Here is a 22,154-nt window from a genome sequence, read left to right on the forward strand (position 1 = left end):
ATATCCTTTCTGACTAATATTTTCATATTCTTTGGCTAAATACCCAGTAGTGTGTTTGCTGCATTATAGGGGTAGGTCTATTTTTAACTTTTTGATGAACCTCCACAGTTTTCCACAGTGGCTGTACTAGTTTGCATCCCCACCAACAGTTGCACAAGGGTTCCTTTTTCTCCACATCCTCACCAAGTTGGTGTTCCTTGTGTTTATTTTAGCCATTCTGACAGGTGTGAGGTGATATCTCATTGTGGTTTTGATTTGCATTTCCCTGAGGATGAGTGATATTGAGCATCTTTTCTTGTGTCTGTTGATTATCGTATGTCTTCTTTGGAGAAATGTCTGTTCGTGTCTTCTGCCCGAAAAGAAATATTATCTTCAAGGTGTTTATGTTTCTACTTTATGATAACTTCCTAAAACTGGAATTGATCTATTGGTTGAAAATGCAAAACTTTACCTCAATTCACTTAAGTCTTGCAGTAAAAGGCCTAATTTTTTTTTATTGGAAGTAGACAGTTGTTACAGTATATGTATTTTTAAAATTAGTTCCTTTTTTAGTCTAAAAGTTGTATTTTACTCATTTTCATTTGCCTTTTTTATAAAATATAAAGTTCTGATTTCCGCATTACCATTAGACTGTGCTCCTAAATAAGTATATTTAGAGAAATATACATTAAAAAGTCACTTGTGTCCTACACTCCCCTGCTGACTCAGGAAGAAAATGGAAAACCTATTTCCTTGTCCTTGTCAGGAATTATTATCTCTCTTTCGCAATTTGGACCTAAAACCAGTTTGCCAGTGAAGCAGAATTAATGTGCTTGTAGAAAATCAAATTTTGTCTCTAGTTCATAAATAATCCTGCTAAATTCTTGAAGAACCAGCCTTTGCTTTTGTATACTCAAGTTTAGGTTTGCAAGAGGAAATCCTGAAAGAACAGCACACACCTTCTTTATAAGAAAGATAAAAATAAATTCATTGTTAGTGTCCAACTACTTTTAGATCTATCTTAATTCAAGACCCTACGATGGTACTTTATAGTCTTCTATCTACAGACTGTCTTAACTTCTTTTACAAGGGGTTTTATCAGAAATTCAAAACTTCTGGAATTTCTTTTTTTTTTTTTTAAGATTTTATTTATTTATTCATGAGAGACACAGAGAAAGAGAGGCAGAGACGTAGGTAGAGGGAAAAGCAGGCTCCTTGCAGGGAGCCGATGCAGGACTTGATCCCGGGTCCCCAGGATCACACACTGGGCTGAAAGCAGCGCTAAACCGCTGAGCCACCCGGGCTGCCCAGTTCTGGAATTTCTTAGTAACTCAGATTTCTAATTATCCCCTGAATAAGAATACTTCTACAAATTAATAAACTTTTTTAAAACCATAGTCTAGGGGCGGGGGGTGGGGGTGACTGGGTGACGGGCACTGAGGTGGGCACTTGACGGGATGAGCACTGGGTGTTATTCTATATGTTGGCAAATTGAACACCAATAAAAAATAAATTTATAAAAATAAAAAAAAGAAAAGAAAAAAACATAGTCTAGGTACTTTCATGCTTATTAGTCTTAAATGACATTTATGAATATGCAAACAGTTGTACTGACATGAAAAGTTACTGGAAAAAGCAGAATTATTGCTCAGATGCACACTTATAGACACATTCTCAAGGGATATTTTTAGACACTGAGTTTTCCAAAGACAAAATTGGCACCATCTGCTAAATTTACTCATTGGAGATAGTTCTTGCCCTGGCAACTTCTCTTTGCCTCACACACCGTTTCTCACAGTGTTCCACTCACTCATTCCCTTAAAGCTATTTGCTCCAGTTCACCTCACTGTGTCCACCTTGGCTCTCCTATTTTAAATTCCCATCTACCCCTGACTCCCAACCTTACTTTTCCCCTTACACTGCATAACTTTTTCTTCTTTCTATTGTATTGATAATCTTCTAACACACCATATTATTTATCGCCTGTCTTCAGATTTGAACCTCCATGAGAGTCAGCTTTTTTGTCTGTTTTGCTCACTGATGTATTCCTGGAATCTAGAATTGCACTTAGCACACAGTAAGTGCTCAATTAATGCACTCTCAGTGAATAGTTAGGAATTCTGACTGGAATTGGAAAAGGATATAGAAAATTAATTTCTCTACCTGACTATTGGTGCTGTCAAAACTCACAACTTTTCTTATTTGGGCCAGCTCTGGAGACTAGACATGAGTTTTCAGTGAAATAGGCCATATAAATTTTTCAGTGACTATATGATATAAACTGTTGAATTCAGTCAGCTTATCCCCTGGAATTCATCAATTTAACAGGAAAAAGGAGTCATGGTTTTCATGGCATTTAGGTAATGCTTTTGTTTTATCATATATAGTTATGGATGAAAATTCTTGATCATGCTGCCCATGTCAGACCAGGCTTCCTTTGCCTATAGTTATACCTACGTCACATTATTGACGGTTTTATACACTGAAACACTTCAAAAGGACGTAGACACTATGAGCTTAACTGGAAGACAGATTTAACTCCAGAAATAGAGATTAGAGTTTTGGCATCACATACCACTCTTTTTTTTTTTTTTAAAGATTTTATTTATTTATTCATGAGAGACAGAGAGAGAGAGAGAGAGAGAGAGAGAGAGAGGCAGAGACACAGGCAGAGGGAGAAGCAGGCTCCATGCAGGGAGCCCGAAGTGGGACTCTATCCTGGGACTCCAGATCACACCGTGGGCTGAAGGCGGCGCTAAACCGCTGAGCCACCCGGGCTGCCCCATCACATACCACTCTTGAGATAAAAACTTCCTGTTGGCACTACTTGCTGCTGAGAACTGCCACACAGATCTCTCTACCCCATGGCCGTTTAGGTAAGTGAAGTTCTAGTGCTGCTGCAGAGCTGGGTTTAGCTCTTGTTGCCCACTTCTCTGCCCCAGATAACCAGTAGGAGCTAAATGAGGAAACTGAGAAGAGCACTTTCCTAATTTCGGCGCTTTTGACTTATACTTAAATTCTCTTGGAGGTTCTCTTTTCCTGTAAAGGTCTAAGGGAAGTCATATGGGCAAGAGGCAGTACTAGAAGTTGAAAACCAATCACCTAAGATCATTAGCTATTGTTAGCCCAACCTGCAAGGTGCACCTCAGTTCAGGTAGCTGAGGATCGTTCAGGTTCACCAGTGGCAGATGTGTGGCACTGGGCAGATTCTTGGGCAATAGCTGGTCTGGAATCATCAGATAGTGCATATCTGTATCCTGCAGATGCCCTTTGAATGTCTGCTGACATCAGTGTCAGTTTTACAAATCTGGGTTACATCAAACCTTCACCTTGCTGCTGGGTTTGCTTTTCACTCTCACCTCCAAGGCAGAGAGCAATGACCTCACAACACTATTGACCTCTCCACTCACCTAGTTGCATGGCCAACCTGATCTCCCTCAGACTTGCTACAGTCAACATTTTTTAAGTTGTGAAAAGAAGGACCAAGGTACAACATTAACGTCCTAACATTCCATGGGCCTTTTAACTGCAGCATAAATCAGCCAAATGGTTACATTTAATTCCTGTCTTTACTGATACCTGAGTAATTAAATGACTATAAACAGACCATTTTTTTCCTCCCTCTGTATAAGGTCAGAAAAAAAAGAGTATCTACCCATAACATTTTAATTTTCATTTTACTTTAGAAATATCTAATTTAGAAGACTCTTTTATAGCCATTTTGGTTACTACTCTTTTATAGCCTGCTTTTAGCTGGTTCAGCTAGCTTTTAGCTCAGTTCAAGAGTTACTTGTGGGTGCCATCTAAGGAACTTCGATCCTGCATCCTGTTTACAAGTTTTCATGAGATTAAAGTGTTTAAATTATTGTTTCACACTGTTACTTCTCTCCATATTCAAGCTGAGATATCAAGGTGACTTGTGTTCATAAAAGCTCTTGTTTACTTATAAACCTAAATCGGGCTATTTTGCTTTTTTATTGCTTTTTGAAGTACACAAATGGGCAATATCATTCACAGGACTGCTGCTGTCCTGTGTAACCTTAAAGTGACAATAAACAAACAACTTGAAATGCCTGTGGCCATGAAGACCCAATTAGCCTGATTTTGCATTTGATTCTATTCTTATCTTTTTTTTCCTTGATAATAAGCAGTAGCATTAAGTATCATGTACTGAGTACCTACAATGCATCAGATGCTGCCAAGTCCAGTATTTTGGTGATTTACAATAAGCCTGAGAACAAAAGGACATTGTCCTTTTTTTTCCATGAGGACATTGAGACAGATAAAATTTGTAATTTATTTAAGATCAAGATCACAATATGTGACAGCCAGAATTGAAATCCATATCTTTTTTTTTAAGATTTTATTTATTTATTCATTGAGAGGCCCAGAGAGAGAGAGAGAGAGAGGCAGAGACACAGGCAGAGGGAGAAGCAGGCTCCATGCAAGGAGCCCGACGTGGGACTCGATCCTGGGTCTCCAGGATCACACCCCGGGCTGCAGGCGGCGCCAAACCGTTCCGCTACCGGGGCTGCCCAAATCCATATCTTTTTTACTCCAGTTGGTGTGATGGTGGGTGACTGCTATATCATCTTCCAATAAGACTGCAGAAGTATGAGGAATAAAACCTGTGTAATTTTATATAATATACATGCAACCACCATCATAATGCTTGGTTTATTTGTTCCCATTTTGTTCTTTTAGAAATAAAAACACATTTTTTATCATTTAGTTTTATTTATAAAATCCTCAGTTCTCATTATTAAACTAGTAGGAAAAAACTTCAGTACATAATAAATTGGAAAAAAAGCATACTTAACCCTGATACCCAGTAATAACTCCTATAAATTGGGGGTGGGGGCATTCTTTCAATTTGTAACTACCCTACATTTTGCTTTTTTCCTCCCATAGTTATTAAAATTATATACACTTTGCATGATTCTAATGGCTGTATAAAATAGTCTTTTGAATGAATATACTACAGTATATCCCTGACTTTTAGAGATTTAGTCTACTTTTTTTCACTGTTGTACGCCAGTCATTTTCTTGCTTTTACCATATTTATTATTGGCTTTAGTGAGATTCCTTGAAGTGGAATTGCAAGATTAAAAGATATGAGTGTTTTAAAGTTTTTGATAAGTTTTTCCCAGAGATAGGTCATTTTACCTTCCCGTCCACCAGCAAAAGCTAGGAGTCAGTGGAAGGTCTCCTGAATCAGGTATTATCTTGTATTACCTCTTTCTTTACTTGTTGATAGACATCAAATGGTATCTTAGAGGTTTCTTTGGTTATAGAACGATCCTGATGAGAACAAACATGTTTTATTTAGAATTGTAAAATTATAGATGTTTTGTGGTCATTGTTTTGGTTTCAGATTAAGCTTGGCCCTTTACAGAATTTGTCTTGAAATGTGTTGGTGAATTACAAATTCTATTGATGGCAGATGAGGGAATAGTTATCAGGTGGAAAGTGATGCTGTCACAGTGCCAGTCTCATTTCATACCTGTCTATTTTGTCTTTTGCTTACTTTATGCAAACAATTACATTGAGAAAGCAACACATCAGTCTCTGCCCAGCAAGAACTAAAGAAATTAGCTAGTACTTTGCCAACATTCCTGAGCCATGCTTGATACAGTATGCTACTCTAGGAGCAGCATGACTCTCGGTAGGAACATAATCATATTTCCAAAGAAAGGTTTTCTGGTTTTTTTTTGTTGTTGTTGTTGTGTTTTTTCAAAGTAGAGTTGAATTCAGATTAATTTGTTAGGGTTCTTTCAGCTTCCAAAGGAAAAAAAAGTCAGAATTTTTACAGTGGGGACTTAGAATCAAGTGGATATGAAACATAAATTCATAGATGACTTGAGCATTGGTTATCCTATTTAGTCTCTCAGTTATATCTTTTTTCTATTCCCTTAAAGTGTTTCCAAAATTTAAGATTTAAAAATACCCAGCATATCATACATCCATTCGGATGTCAGGAGCCTACGTAAGGCCAACACAGATATAGAAGGCCTTTGGCATTACAAAGTTGAGAAAGACACTCTTTTTATACTTCAGGATTACAGACCTGTAAACTTAAAGATTATAGACCTGAAATATAAAGAGATAAGTGCTGATATTAGGTATGCAAAAGGTGTATAGAAAGCACAGCGGTGATGAAGGATGAGTAATCAACTTGACATAGAAGCAGTCAGGGAATATCTTCCCAGAAAATGATGATGAGGGGAAGGACATTCAGGGTATGTGTAAATGCAAGGTGGGCAAAAGTGTGATGTCTTTTGAAAATCACAGTATGGCTATAACATAGGATGTCCCTGGAAGACTTAGAAGACACTATTTCAGAGTAGCAGTGTAAAATCGTTTGAATCATGTAAAAGCATTTGGAGACAGTCTGAGAGATGAAATCAAATCTGCTAAAATGCTTAGAGAGCTTCTAACCCACTGTGTGACTTTAATGACATTTCTATTCAAATAGACAAGGTGGTTGGAAAATACAAAGTACTTGTCTTTGTACAATTTAATGTTTATATTTTCTATATATATAGTCGTATACATGTGTTGTCAATTTTTCAGTACAGATTTTGGGACCTGAACGCATAGGAACATTGCATGTCCATTTGGACAGCTGGAACTCCAGGAAAAGGTCTAAGTGGAAAGACTAAAGGCAGAAAATTGTGTGATGTGCCAAAAATCTTCCAGTGTGTCCAGCCATTAAGTCATCAAGGGCAAGTGGCTGTCAGCAGACAGAACAGTAGGTAAACATGCAGACTGGAGAAGAAGTAGTCAGCTTCTAGCATGGGATGACTCTGAGGGAAGCATTCACTGGGGACTTGGACCCGATAAGCAGGGGTACTGTTTATTTTCCTCAAGCTCTGTCTCCCTGTTAAATCAATCACCTATGAATATGATTCATTTTTTATTTTTTTTTTTTAAAGATTCTATTTATTTATGCATGAGAGACCTAGAAAAAGAGAGAGAGGCAGAGACACAGGCAGAGGGAGAAGCAGGCTCCATGCAGGGAGCCCGACGTGGAACTTGATCTTGGGTCTCCAGGATCCCACCCTGGGCTGAAGGCGGCGCTAAACTGCTGAGTCACCAGGGGCTGCCCATGAATTTGATTTAAAGAAAGAAATGCTTTCGTAGAGAAAAAGTGAATTTCAAGTGTGCGTAATAATTTACATTTTTTAAAATGATTTATTTATTCATGAGAGACAGAGAGAGAGAGAGAGAGAGAGCAAGAGAGAGAGATGCAGAGACATAAGCAGAGGGAGAATCAGACTCCATGTAGGGAGCCTGACTCTGGACCTGATCCCAGATCCTGGGATCATGACCCGAGCGAAAGGCAAACACCCAATCACTGAGCCACCCAGGTGGCCCTAATAATTTACATTTTTGAATGTGGGAAGGAGCAATGAGATGTGAGAGCAAGCTGGAAAAAGTGATGACAAACACCACTACTGTTGAAAGGACCAACTGAGAAGCAGCATATGTTCTAGAATGCCAATATAATGTAGTGGTTCAGTGTATGGGACCTGACCCTTGGCTGCCTAGGTTTAAGTTCAGCACTGTCATTCAAAAGCTCTCGGTTCTTGTTCAAGTTACTTAACCTTGTTTCTTAGTTTCTTTGTCTGCAAAGTGAGGATGGTGGTTGGTTCTTTGAAATATAAATGAGACCATATATATATATATATAAAGTGCTTGGAGAACCAAGGGCTAAGTTCTAACCACAGGGCCTGGAATCTAGTTAGTCTTCCCTTTAGAAAGTTAATATTACTTTCACTTAATTGAAAAGCACTCTCTTTTACTGGTCTGGAGTAATGCACAGGGTTGCATTCCAAGCCAGCCTTCAACTTTGTGTCTATTATGGACCAGTAAGTTCCTGTTGCAGAGATTTGCGTAGATAGTTGCAACCTATGGATGTTCAAGAAATACTTTTCAATGTTGTTGTAGCCCTTAGGCATCTAGTATTTCTCAAATTGTCTCAAAATGCTTTAAGCTTAAAGGACATATCGAGTAAATACAGGTCAATCCTTTTTCTTTTAACTTTTTTTTTTCTTATGGTGGGAAGCCTTGCTGTGTAAGTACAGACCATTCTTTCAATCCACCCAAATCTGTTGCTTACAAAATCAGTCTTGACAAATAAGAAGAGTAGAAAAGAGTAGTAAAAGCAAGAGCTCAGGTTTACTATACAGAGTGATTGCTCTCTATTGACATAACATGTGTGTGCCAACATGAGGAGTCTGAAGGACGCATTACTTCCTGATGCATGCCCCAAAGGGAATGCTGTTGGGATTGTGGGAAGACACATTAGCCTTCTGGCTTTCAAAGAAACCATGAGTCAGATACACTCTCTTCTCTTCCTAAGCATTTTCACTTTCTTGTGAAACGGATTTGGAAAAGGCTGCTGTGGGTATTGCTATTTTGAGAATCTCTTTCGTCAGAACCCATGCTTAATAAATCCCACCATACCTTAGTTGGGCCCCAGGACTCATCTGACAAAGAAGTAAAAAGAAATTACTTTTGTCTCACAACCTAGTAGTACAAAGAAACTTGTAAAAATAAAACTAATTCCTCTTTCATCCTCTTAAATGGAAGCTATGCTCTTAATCTTTGAGTTTTCTAATAATAGATCTTGAGATTTTTACTATTACACTTTATTCCTCCAAAATCTTTTTTATCATTTTTTCTAGCTTTGAACCTATGAATGAAGAAGAAAAAATAAAGAAGCAAAGTGAAGGTCTTTGTGGGAAATAAAGTAAACAGATATTAAGATTAAAGACTCCTAAACCAGCTTTGGGCACTATCTGACTGTCAGGTTTCACTCTGGTTTCCCTGTAGGAACTGAAGACATGAACATTATAGTGAGCAGCTTCCTGTTCAGCTTGTTCACCTTTGTACATAACCATCAGAGGAGAATCAGTGTTTCCCAATGAGGCCTATGTTGGGAAGCAAAGCCTGAGAGTTACTAATGAAAATAACCAATAATTTGTTCTAAGATGTAGAAAATGGTGTGATTGATGTTATCATATTTGGCATACTTTATCATATGAGAGCACCTACTTTCCTTATGTACTTCTGACACTTACAAAATAGAGCTTTTCCTACTCTTTAATTTTAAGAAGTTTGTGTCATAGAAATGTTTATTGTTATCAACTTGTTGTACTTTAATGACCTAGAAAAGAGTAAGAACTTCTAAGACCTACATAACAGTTGCAAATTCTGATAGTCTAAAGTATTTTTATGGCATTGCTCCATCCAGAGCTAAGTTAGGATTGGCTTTTATGGAATTATCTTATCCTGTAGGATTGGTTAGTAAAGAGATGACTGGAAACAATTGGAATTCTACTTCAAGAATTTGAACTCTGTGTGTGGGGTAGGGGGTTGTCTTGGCAGTGACTAACCTTCATTGAAGATTATTCCTTTCTCTTGGAGACAGACTATAAAAACATTTCTGAATGACCTCCATGATAAGGAAAGCATTGCAACAGATGTAGAGTTTATAAGAATTGATCACTTACCTCTTCACCAGCCTAGACCATGTTTCTATCATAGGCAGAGGTGAACCAAATTCGAGAACAGTGAAGGAAAAATTGACCCGAATTGATCGTTTTGTCTTGTCCTCAATTTTAAATTGAATTGCTGATTTGAAAAGAGAAGTTTACTCTGTGCTTAGAATCAGTTCAAAGTAATTCAGGCTGAGTATATCTGAAGCATTAGTGACTTCATCCCAACAGTAAATGTGTTTTTTGGAGCTGTATCTCATTTCAACATACATTCTCTTGAGTTTTCCGATTTCTCTATTCTTAATCTTGATGTTTATATTTCTCTTTTCCAAGATTTCTCAACCTTAGCACTACTGACATTTGGGGCTGGATAACCCTGTGCAGCATCCAGGGTCTCCACACACTAGATGCTAGTAGCCAACCCCTATCCAGTCATGAAAAACAAAAATGTCTCCAGATGTTGCCAAATGTCTTCTGAGGGGCAAAGTCATCACCCCATTGTGAACCACTGGTGTAGGTAAGAGAAGAAGTTCATATATTGAGCCCTGGGAACACTTCAAGTTTTAGAGATTGGATAGAGTTAAAGAACCAGTAAAGGAGAATGAAAAAAGAGCCGATAGTGAAATTGGGGAAGAAATAAGGGAAAATAGGGCTCCAGAAACCAAGTGACAGATGGACAGACAGAAAAGAAGGAGTTAACATCTGTCTCAAATGCTGCTGCTCTTAAGCCACCTGAGATGAAGACTCATTCTTCATGGATTTAACAGTAAGAGTGATGAAGCATAGGACAGTGGAGTTGCTGCAAATAGGAAAATGTGCTGGATGTAGCCTGTAATGTATATTTTAAGATTAAAATGCAAGCGATAGTCACAAGCCAAATCGTCTTTGTTGTCACAAAAGAGTATAAGATGGCAATTTAGAACTTGTGACAGTGGGGATAAAGTGAATACGTATTAGTTATTTCTAATAAATTGTGTGTGTTGCTAGAAATTCCAAGCTTTGGTGCCTAGTCCATTGTAAGATATATGATAAATCATAAGTTACTACCAAGAGTTCAAGTACTGATATTTGTGAGTTTATATGCATATGAGGGACAATCCTCATAACAGTGTGACTCTTAGCCCCTTGCATTCTAAAGTGCTTTCTTGACTTGGAGGGAAGAGCAAGGCTGGCTTTGGATCTAACAAGCTAAGAATAGAGAATAAAGGTTTGCCCTCTTCAGGGCTGTCCCCTATGAGTTGCAGCAGAAAAATGGCTTTAAGACATTATTATTATTTCAAATTAATCCATGTGGGAAAATGAAAAATAGTCCCCCAAAGACATCCATGTTTTATTTGTGAATTTGTGAACATGTTTCTCTTATATACCAAAAGAAACTTTGCAAATGTGACTAGGTTAAGGAATTGGAGAAGATAAGATTGTCCAGGAATATCTGTGTGGGTCCAATCTAATCACGTAAGTCCTTAAAATTGGAGAACCTTTCTTTCCACGGTGTGGGCCTCAATTATCTCTCTGACCCAATGTAATCACAGGAGTTCTTTGGAGGGAGGTAAAGATCAGAATCAGAGGAGGTGATATGATGACAAAAGCAGAGTTTAGAGAAGGCATGGGACCCTGGAACAGAGGTAGGAGCAATGCATTTTGAATGTGGAGAAGGCCAAGGAATGCAGGCAGCTTCTGGATGCTGCCTAAGGTAAGGGAAGAGAATGCCCCCTAGAACCTCCAGAAGGAAAGCAGCCTGGGTGCACCTTGAGTTTAGCGCCACAAGACTCATTTCAGACTTCTGACTCTGGAACTTTAAGATGATCAAATCATGTTGTTTGAAGCCATTACATTTGTGGGAATTTTTTACAGCAGCATTAGGAAAGCAACACAGTCCAACTCATCAGACAAATTGTCCTCATTACTAGAGTTCTCTCCAGTGTCTTCAGGCTTTATCTTATGTCACTGAACAAGTATTGTGAAAACCCTAATCAAAATCTTGCCGCATTATTACTTTCAAGAGCAAAAGAGAGTTCTTTCTTGGGTTATTGGGTGATATCTCATGGGTGAAAAAATGTCTGTCATTTCCACTGCCTTGCTAATAATATATTTCTTCTTGTCATTGCCAGTTTTTTACTCAGGCTTAATCTTTTACGTAAATTTGATTTTGGTGACAAAAAGTATCCATGAGCTATACTACGAAATAGTCTTTATCACTTCTGGGCTATTTTCTCTCTAATCCAGAAATAGCAGTTGGGGCATGTTTTCTCATTGCTTCCCCACCCCTCTTGTTTCAAAATTTGTATCCCAGGGGAAAGTCAGTACAACAGTATATTTAATCACTCAATAGTTACCATGAAAACATGTGGGTTTTTTTTTTCCTTGATAGTAATTTCTAGCTTCTTTACAGTTGTCTGAAGCAATGAGTATAAACTAAAACTCTATAAACATGAGGTGGTAGTAGACTGCGGCAGAAATGGATCATCTTTCCATTCAAATGAGTAGTCCTTGAGTATAAAGCTCTCATAAATTTGGATATGTTTCTGCTTGTTATGAGCTGGTGTCTGTGCAGCTGTCATTTTGATTTGAAGACTGGGAAAATTGTGTGTCTGAATTGGACTTAATCTTGTAAACCTGAAATCCGGTTTCCGTTCCATTGTGAATAATCATAAATGCTTTTTACAGTGTTTTTTCACTTCTGCTTTTAGTCTCCAACTCTCAGATAATTCTATTTTCTACAGAACATTTCAGGGCTTCTTTAGGATGAAGACAAGTAGGAAGCAAATTTCTGTATTTGACTCTAGTTTTTATTTTTATCTACTTTTAATATTTTATTAAACTTCTAATTTTCTATTTCTATGGCTAGCAGGCCATTAGAATAGATAACAAATTTCAGAAACAAGCAAGCAAACAAGCAAAAACCTGCAGCCTAACAAATTTCAAAAACAAGCAAGCAAACAAGCAAAAACCCATAATTGTACTTTGTGTAACTTCTGATCCAAGAAAACTTTATTTTCAGGAAAAAAAAAATCATGAAATCTCATTTCTATTTCATAGTAGATTTTAAGACTTTAAGAGGTAAAATTTAGTTTGATAATGGGGAGTCAATCACTGCTGTTATTTCATAGGAGACATTTCAGAATTTTAGTATGCTTTCTGTATTCATCCTTATATTCATTCTTATATTCTTAACGGGTGAGCATTTCTTCATTGGAAATTCAGATGAAAGCTTTCTTTTTCTTAGAACAAAGGGCATTTCTTTAAAAGAATTAGCACAATGAAAGTGAAGTGCTGATGGAACCACTTTCTGAATTCTATTTCTGCATGCCGTCTCCTATTTAGAACTTACTGTTGTTTTTTTTTTACATGGCCTCTAGATTGTAATGTTTTGCCATGACTAGTATCAGTAGCTGATATATTATGCAAGACAGTTACTTGGTTATTTGGCAATTCTAACTCAAAGAGACAAGCAGTACTAGGTAATCAAGTTGAGCCACACTGTCAAAACAAACTATAAATGAGTTTGTCGATACACAGCTCATTATTAGTTTGCTTTGAAATGGGAGATTTGTCTACCAAGATTACCGGCAAATTTTTATTCAGAGAGGGTCACAAGTTTTACTTTTTCTAAGTAGATAAGAAACTCTAACCTTTGTCAAAGAAAGAATTTAATTCTTTGTTTTAGTGTCCTCTTAAATCTTTAATTCTAACTTTGAACTTCAATCTTTCTGATCAGTTTTGTGAAACCATGTCTTCTAAAACAAAGAAAATATATTCTCACATCTCCATAAAACATGATATTTTAGGATTAAAAGTGACATTTGCTCTGCAGGACAGTTTGTTTAGGACAGTGAACCGAATATCAGTGTTATTGAAACAGTGCCACAGTTGGCCTAGCAATTGGCTATTCTTTTCCCAGGACAGGAGAATATTCATTCTTTTTTTTTTTTTTTTAAGATTGTATTTATTTGAGAGAGGGAGAAAGCACAAGCAGGGGGGGAGGGTCAGAGGAAGAAGGAGAAGCAGTCTCTCCTGCTGAGCAGGACCATCTCAGGACTCTGGGATCATGACCTGAGCCTAAAGCAGACACTTAACCAACTGAGCCACCCAGTGCCCCAGAATATTCGTTCTTAAATGAATAAAACTTCAAGGCGATCCCATTTGATAATTCCTGGGAAGAATAGCAATTCATTAAAGACGTTCCTTCCGTTCACGCTACTGCACTTTACAGCTACAGATGCTGGCTGTGTGGTTGTGGGGAACAAGCCCTTGTGTTGACTTAAAGATGCAGTCAAACTATCCACATCTGCCCACTGGAAGACGAGTAATCAATGCCAAGTCTCCCCATGAACTTATCTCTTTTTATTCTGGCCCCCAACCCAGCTATAAGACTTTGAGTACTCTCCATGGCCTGAACCAGCGTGTCTCCATCTATCTTTCCAGGGGCCATGAGCAGTAATACTTCCCCTTCTTCTCTCCCCCAGGCACATAATGGTATTCACATGAGTGAAACTATTCTTCTGTATTTAAAAAAAAGGAAAGAAAGGAAAATTAAGCCACAGATTCCAGTACTATACTTCAGCTATTCGTCATAACACTTTACTGACCACACATCTCACTCCCTATCACAACTTTGAGGAGAAGATGCAGACCTAATTCTTCTATCAGAGCTCTAACAAGCTGACTTTAATCCACATTTCCAAACTGACTCTCTCCCATGTCTCCCTACCTGCCGTGGAAACATCAGGTGTGATATGTGCTCAGCTTGGCTCATGCCTACGGCACTGCTGTCTTTCCATTTCAAATTTTCACTTACATCTAGCCATCCATTCAAATCCTTAAAGGGTCTACCTCAAAGCCCCCCCTCCACAGGACATTTTCTCATCATGTTAATATCTCCTGCACCAGAATTTTTATCAGACATTATTATCTATAGCATGTTTTTCCTGTCCTTCTAACTAGATTGATAGGAGCAGAATTTACTCTTATGTAAGGATTGATTCATTATCATTTTTTCATTCAGGGGCATGCTAAATACCCTGCAAATGAAAATGATGAACGTTCATTTAAATTGTGAACGGATGGATGGATGTCAGCATTTTTTATCAGCAACTGATAAAAGAAAGGTAATTAATCAGTATCTTGCTGATTCAGGTGTTAGAGAGGTGACATTTTTAATGGAGCTGTATATGTATGTGATTTTAACATTTTGAAAGTAGGAAGATCATATTTCCCTTTGTAAAAAAAAAAAGCCAACAAGAAAATAGAATTCATCAACACTTATAAAAAGGTGACACAAGGCAAAAATGGTATGTTGACATATATGTACAAGCAACTTTGTGTAACAGTTCTGTTTTAGAAGGAGCATACTTCCCTAGAAAGAGATACGTAGCCACGACATTCAGTCCATTGTACTAATGCAACTCCACTTTGAGTGTGGCCTTGCTTCAACAATAGAAAAAAATGAATTACAGAAAAATGGTTTTCTCAGCTTTTTTTTTAAAAATAAATAAGGAGAACCTGTGATATTTCAACTCACATCTGAGAGGAAGGCGAAACAGGAAAGAGGGTGTTTGCAACTTAAACTCAGAAATCACACATTATTTGGCTTCCTGAATCATACATAAGTGGTTAGAATAACACCCTTCCCTTTAGTCACAGCTTTGTCTTGCAATTATAAAGTCACTATTCATTTGCATTTATTATGGACATATTTCTATTATTTTTTAAATATTTTATTTATTTATTCATGAGAGAGACAGAGAGAGAGGCAGAGACATAGGCAGAGAGAAAAGCAGGCTCCTTGCGGGACCTGGGGATCAAGCCCTGAGCCAAAGGCAGACGCTCAACCACTGAGCCACCCAGGTGCCCCTGAACTAAAGAAGTCTTAAAAGAGACATGGCCTCACCAATTAGCATTTTTTCTCAGTTTCAGTCTCTTCGTCTAGAAAACTTTCTGTGCTTGGTAACTATCAGCCAAAGCCCATGAGGTGTTCCGGTGTGCTTTCCCTATCTTCCTCAAAGCTTTGTTTGTATTTTCGCTTTGCCCTTGTACCTTACACATGCATGGTAGCCACAAGAACGAGGCCCAGAGGAGTTCAGGCCATCTTCCCAAGGTGTTCATTAGCAATTAACCTCTGTTGAAACGCCACCCACAAGAAAGAAAGTCTCACCATTCTCAAGTGAACTTGTTTGACTCTTAGAAGAGCGCAAGTCAGCCAATAGAGATCTTGATGAGAGTGTTAGAGAGTCAGGTCCTGGTTTCAGTGGAAGCTCAGGGGTTGACCAAAAAAACCACACACACACACATACACAAACAACCCACAAAAAACACATTTGAATGTATATGCATATAGTCATTCTTTGATAGGTGTTATTAGAGAGAACAATAAGTACAAATAATTAGCAGCTACTCTGTGAGATTAGAAAAAACACCTCCTAGGAATGTTTTGGACCTGAGTAGAATGATAGAAAAATGCAGCTTTCTAAAGATAAATAAGAAAGCCATTATTTATTTTTACTAGTTATGGGCTAATGTCCATTCACATGGATGACAGAAATGGAAGGGGGCAAAGAGTAAATACAAACCCAACAAGCTCAAAGCACATCAGTATTTCATTTGAGTGATCTTTAGTTGGTTACTTTGTAATTATAGCTACAGAAGCAGTGTCCTGAAAAGTTTTAGGCACCTATAGTGAAGGGTTGGGCTCTATGATATACATTTAAGATTCATTAAACAGGAGGAGTCCCTACCCTCTGGAAATTGCTAGTTACCTAGTAATAAAACAATGTAGTGTTACCATTATACCCAGCTATGGAGGCCTGCCAGAATATGAAGAATTATTAGATTAACATTGAAGCATTAGAGAACTCCTCTCTCCCCATTAAATAGTAAGTGGGCTAGCAGGAAGTCATTACTCATCTTGACTATAATTGAACATTTACCAAAAAGATGGCAGAACCAAAAGGTAATTTGAATCCATTTAAATTGCGTAGTTGGCTAAAGAAAATCTTACCTTATTCTAAGCTAAATGGAAAAATCATGATACATTCAACTATAAATGATACATTTTGATTTCTCTGTTGGAAGTGGTAAGAGTTAATGCTTTTTTAGATGACTCCCTCTTACAGAAGAAGTTAAAACTTCATTCTGAGTTAACTTAAACCATAACATACTTGAATTTCACCACAGTAGATTTATAAGGTATACAATAAGCACCTTTTATTACAGCATGTGGACTCCGCTCTAACCTTGACAATTAATTAATATTTACCTATCTGCTTGAGCAAAATTTAGGTAGTTTTGGCCCATATACAGGATGTGGCTATGTGATTATAAGAAACTAATGTCATCCGGCACCTCCTCCCAGCCCCTGTTCCCTCTTCTGTAGAACAAGGAAATTGGGCTCCATCTCAAAGGTTTCTTGGAATTCTCAAAATTCTCTGCATCTATATTGATTGACTTGGTTGCCCTAGCTGTGGAATTGAAGGTTGGTAAAGATATCTTTAGAAAACACATGGAAGAAAGAATGGTCTGTGCCAGGATGTTAATAGTGCATTAGGACTAATTTTCATTCCATAGCTGAAGAAATGTAGAAGAAAAAAATCCCGAGGGAAGATTTTTGTATTTTTCTTGGTTCTTCAAGGCGCAATATTTTTCACTTAATGGCTAGAATGATAGGATCGTATAAAGACATCTATTTAAGTTGGTTCATAATTGTAAGTAATACAATTAATCTATAACCATAACTAAAATCTGAATTAGATTGAGCAAGAGCAAGAATGATAGATAATTTAAGGAAAAGCTTTCGGGGGTCATATATAATTCCTTTGTATTGTCTATGAGCTAAACAGGGTTTGGATCAAAGTGTTCCAAGCCCCAAAAATATGATAGTTGAAATGTGAAGGCACAGAGATTCCTCTTGGTCTATTCACAGTTAAACAATGTGCCACACAACAATGATCATGCAATTTAGTAGGAGGGCTTGCAGAATTCTTACATGCCTATAAAATAACACATCAGGTACGCTCTTTCCCTCCTGGAAGTTTACCACAGGAGAACAGGGAGAGCTGAGGCTTAACCTCTAAGCCTGTTTGCTTATCCATAAAATGAAGATAATGCTCTACCTACATTAGAGGTGATTAGGAGGATCAAAGGAGAAAGCTCTTTAGCACTATGTGTGTCCACCCACAGGACTCACTCCCTAAATCATACTATGAATATTGTCACTCATTATTACCTTTATCATTTAGAGAAGAAGAAGAAAATTATTTTAAAAGATTTAGAAAAGAATAATAAAAATATATACTATTTCATATTACTGTTGCTTATATTAACTTGATAGAATTTGTTATCTAATGAGTCCTTGCATATATATACATATATATACATATATATGTATATATATACATATATATATAGAAAAATGCAGCTTTACATATATAAATGTGTGTGTGTGTGTGTGTGTAAATGCAGATAATGATTAGGACCCAATTTAGTGACACACACTTGCCAAATTCCTTATACTTATGAGGAATACTTATATATACTCATGAGTATACTTATGAGTATACTTATATATACTCATTCACATTCATATTTATATATATTATATGTGCACATTTGTAGCCAAAAGTACTTTCCTCTTGAAATGTTTAATAAAGTTTCCATAAAATTGTCTCATGTTTCCACCTCTCTTTGAAGTATAGAAATTACCTGTTTATGTAGGATGAAAATGGATCGTGTTTTTTTGCAAATATTTCATTTTTTAGTAATCCATATGTTACTGGGAAAGTACAACCATTCATTCACTCAGTTAATGTTTGCTGAGTGCACAGGTGCATAATTATTTTTTCCTATCAGAAAATTTGATAGGAAAAGACCATGATCATCCAACAAATATTTATCAAGTGGTACCAGTGGGCCAGGTCTTGGGTGTTTCCAAGGGAATCTGCAAACCTCAGTTGGAAGTGGCTTATTCCACCTTTGTGGGTTGATTACTGGAATTACTGCTTTATTGGGTGGTGTTCACCACGTTTGTCACATGCATTCATTGAAGTAGGTGTGTTGCTTGTGTAAATAATGAGAATCCCTCTTTAGTCAGCAATATATACTAGCGGTATATCAGCAATTAGGAAGAAGCATTTTGCAAAAAATGCTCTTAAGGTTAATTCATTTTGCTTTTTGCATTATGCTTGTAACTTTTCAACGATTTCCCTTTTAATCTAATTGAGGGGTGAATATCTATTTTAAGAGAAATACTCCTTTTTTAGAAAGTTCATTCAGGTGTTTAAATTATTTACAAGGCCTCTGTTACTTTCTATTGAATCATAGTTCTATAGAATCTTGTTTTTGTTCTTATTGGTATTATCAATTCCACTGTTTACTTGGTACAGTAATAAACCAGGAAGACCTAAAGATTCTAAGAGTCCTACCTAAGCCTGACGAAAAGAGAGAGAGAGAATAATGAGCCCCTGTGTTCCTTTATCCTTTTGTTAATCTGGTTTCATTTCTCTACACTGAATATTGTTTTGGTTTTGTTTCTTTCCTGGGATATTTTAAAGCAAGCCCAAGACATGTAATTTCACCCATAAATATTAAATAAGCACTTTTAAAATTATTACTAAACACTGATTTTTTTTAAAAAAGTCTTTTTCCCATTGGTTTGCTTAAATAAAGACCCCCCCCCAAAGTATACTTATTGTCTTTGACTGTAGTCTTTCAAATCACTTCTTAATCTAGAAGAGTCTCATTGGATTCCACACTCCTAACTTAATTGAAGAAATAAGTTCAGTTGTCCTATGGAAGTTCCCACAGTCTATATTTCCTGTGAATAAGTAGTAAAATCAGATTTTGATTAGATTCAAATTCAAGCTTTAAGTAGTCTTTAGTAGTCTAGATTTTGATTAGATTCAAATTCAAGCTTTAAGTCTGCTTTAGGTAGTTCTGTGTTCTTCTTATTGCATTTTATGATGTCTACCAGGAATCCCTAAGTCATGTAGCTTGATTTTAGTGCTTTAGTTCCCCCAGTGAAAATTTTTCTTTTTGTTATATTAATGTTACATTGTAGAAATTTTTAAAGTCAAAGAGCCCCAAAAGAGCATGGCTCTATTCCAACATGTGTTGGTTAATCTAGAATGTCCTAATTTGTCGAGGAAGGTTTCCATGGAATGCCATGTCACCAAAAGGATTAAATAAATATTCCCTCTTCAGCAAAGGGGCACATTCCCAAGAATATGCCTTTAGCGCTTACAAAGAGGTACTGCTATAAAATATTATGAATAATTAGTAAATAAAAATTTCTGATGAATAAAAATAAATTGCCTGAAAGATTTTTATTTCCTAAGATACTGGCTTTTTGTTTGTTGCAGGAAGAAATCTTTCCTGTTTTCCGCACTGTATGCTGCCTTTATCTTTGGTGGTCGGCACCTGATGAACAAACGGGCCAAGTTTGAACTGAGGAAGCCATTAGTGCTCTGGTCTCTGACCCTTGCAGTCTTCAGGTAGGTTTCTCTTCATTTTCCCAATGCAATCCATCCATTTCATCAGACTTGGCTGAAAGAAGCAATGCTTGACTATTTTATCCTATACCGTCTATTTTTGACTGTTCAATACCCTGAGGATAACATAAAGCCATGCCCAGAGAGTAGGCCTTCTTTGCAACCAACTTGCCATAGTATACTTAGTCTGTTATTTTCAGGCTATTTTTATTGTCTTGTCCAAACTGCTCACCCAGTGATCCAGTTTATCTTTCAGGCCTAGAAGCAATGTGTCAATTCCATCATTTTTGTTGCTTAAATATAGCTGAAGGGTTAAATGCAAAACCACATGGGTAAACTATTGATCTATGACAGAGTAGGATTTAAATGTGCTGGGGATGCTGTTACTGACTAATGTGTAATCAAAACATGGCACTTAGACACATGACTAAATACTGGACACCTGTCTATGTCAGTATTACTAGACCAGAGAATGCTTTTAGCGGTGCATCCCCCAAAGCACCATTCACCCCCATTGCCTGAACTGACTTGCTGGCTTATGTGTATGCAACCAGTTCTTACTTTGTATTGGCTAGAACTCATCATACAGGCTGTCAGACAAGAGCTATCTCCTCGGGGGCATCTGCCAGCCAACATTCAGACACATTCCTGGAAGCTTAAAGGAACATTTCTAGCTTTGTAATATTTAGTGACCTAGTCCATCACAGGACAAATTAGCACCCAGCTGGTATCCATACAAGCGCCAGAAAAATGTTTTGCTTGTCAAAACCCACAAGTTTATAATTCCACTTGAAGGAAGAGGAAGTGGAGGAAGAAGATGTAGATATACTACAAATAAGTAACTATTTTAATATTTATGAATATGCACTTGTATTTTTTTACACTACATATTAACTGTCCCACCACTAAGCAGAAATAGATGGTATCATTAAAAGGCTCATTAGTCACTCAAGGTTTATTAAAAATGATCAGGCAGGAAGAGGATTTTCATTAACTCCGATGATCTGTGCATTTCCATTATGTCAGATCCCTGCATCCACTCATTTGCTTGCTACCACTGGCTATACTCTAATTTGGTACATTTTGTAAGTTCTACATTTGAAGTGCTCATGATTTGGATCTGTCACTAAAAAAATTCTTCCGTTTTAATCAGTATCAGGACATGATTCTCTATAATACAAAGTAGCATTTTCATTTTTGTTCACATCTAAGGTTCACAAAGTATGCCTCTACTAAAGTATTTTGCTATTTGAGGAAAAAGTTATCTTTTTTAAAGACTTTATTTATTTTAGAGAGATAGAGAGCATGTATCATGGCGGGGGGTGGGGGAGCAAGAGGAGGGAGGAGCAGATGGAGAGGGACAAGCAGACTCCCTGCTGAGGGTGAAAACCTGTCACAGGGCTTGGTCCCACAACCCTGAGACCATGACCTGAGCCAAAATCAAGAGTCTGGCGCTAACCTACTGGGCCACCCAGGTGTCCCAAGGAAAAAGTTAGTTTTTATCCTAATGATGCCTTCAGTATTTTAGAGTTTTCAACAAAAGCCTTTATCTTTCGTTTTTTAAAAACTTGCATACATATGAGCAAAGAGTTCAAGGAGCCCCCCCTTCCATGCACCAGTTAACACTGCTTAAACTGGGATCCCTGGGTGGCGCAGCGGTTTGGCGCTTGCCTTTGGCCCAGGGCGCGATTCTGGAGACCCTGGATCGAATCCCACGTCGGGCTCCCGGTGCATGGAGCCTGCTTCTCCCTCTGCCTATGTCTCTGCCTCTTTCTCTCTCTCTCTCTGTGACTATCATAAAATAAATTAAAAAATTAAAAAAAAAAACACTGCTTAAACTATTATCACCAACTGGATCAATCTTCTTTCATCTACCAACTTTCCTCTTTCCCCCAAATTATTTGGAAATAATACAAACTGAACTACTTTTGAATGAAATGATACCACTTCTAAAAGTTAACTTCTCATTTTTAAAAACCGACCAGAGTATTATGATCTCACTTAAATTAGTAAAAATCCTTTATCCTTTAGTGTTCAGATTTTCCCACTTGTCTCATAAAAAATGTTTTTCAATTTATTTTTAAGAATATGGATCAAAATAAGATCCATGCATTTTCATTAGTTGGTTTCTTTTAACTTAGAGGTTTCTACTTGCCTAGAAAGGAGAACCTTAGCCCTCTGCCAACCCCCA

General features: G+C 37.3%; 1 protein-coding gene across 2 annotated transcripts in view; it reads left to right on the forward strand.

Moving 5' to 3' along the window:
• The window catches only part of ELOVL6 (ELOVL fatty acid elongase 6), a 136,172-nt gene that overhangs the window by 68,278 nt on the left and 45,740 nt on the right, over positions 1-22,154 (forward strand). For both annotated transcript variants that reach the window (XM_055342368.1, XM_055342367.1), the window contains exon 3: positions 19,835-19,966. In XM_055342368.1, coding sequence (XP_055198343.1) covers positions 19,835-19,966 — 132 coding nt within the window. The remainder of the gene's footprint in view (positions 1-19,834; positions 19,967-22,154) is intronic.

The sequence above is a fragment of the Nyctereutes procyonoides genome, unplaced genomic scaffold, assembly GCF_905146905.1.
Source record: "Nyctereutes procyonoides isolate TBG_1078 unplaced genomic scaffold, NYPRO_anot_genome, whole genome shotgun sequence".
Lineage (NCBI taxonomy): Eukaryota > Metazoa > Chordata > Mammalia > Carnivora > Canidae > Nyctereutes > Nyctereutes procyonoides.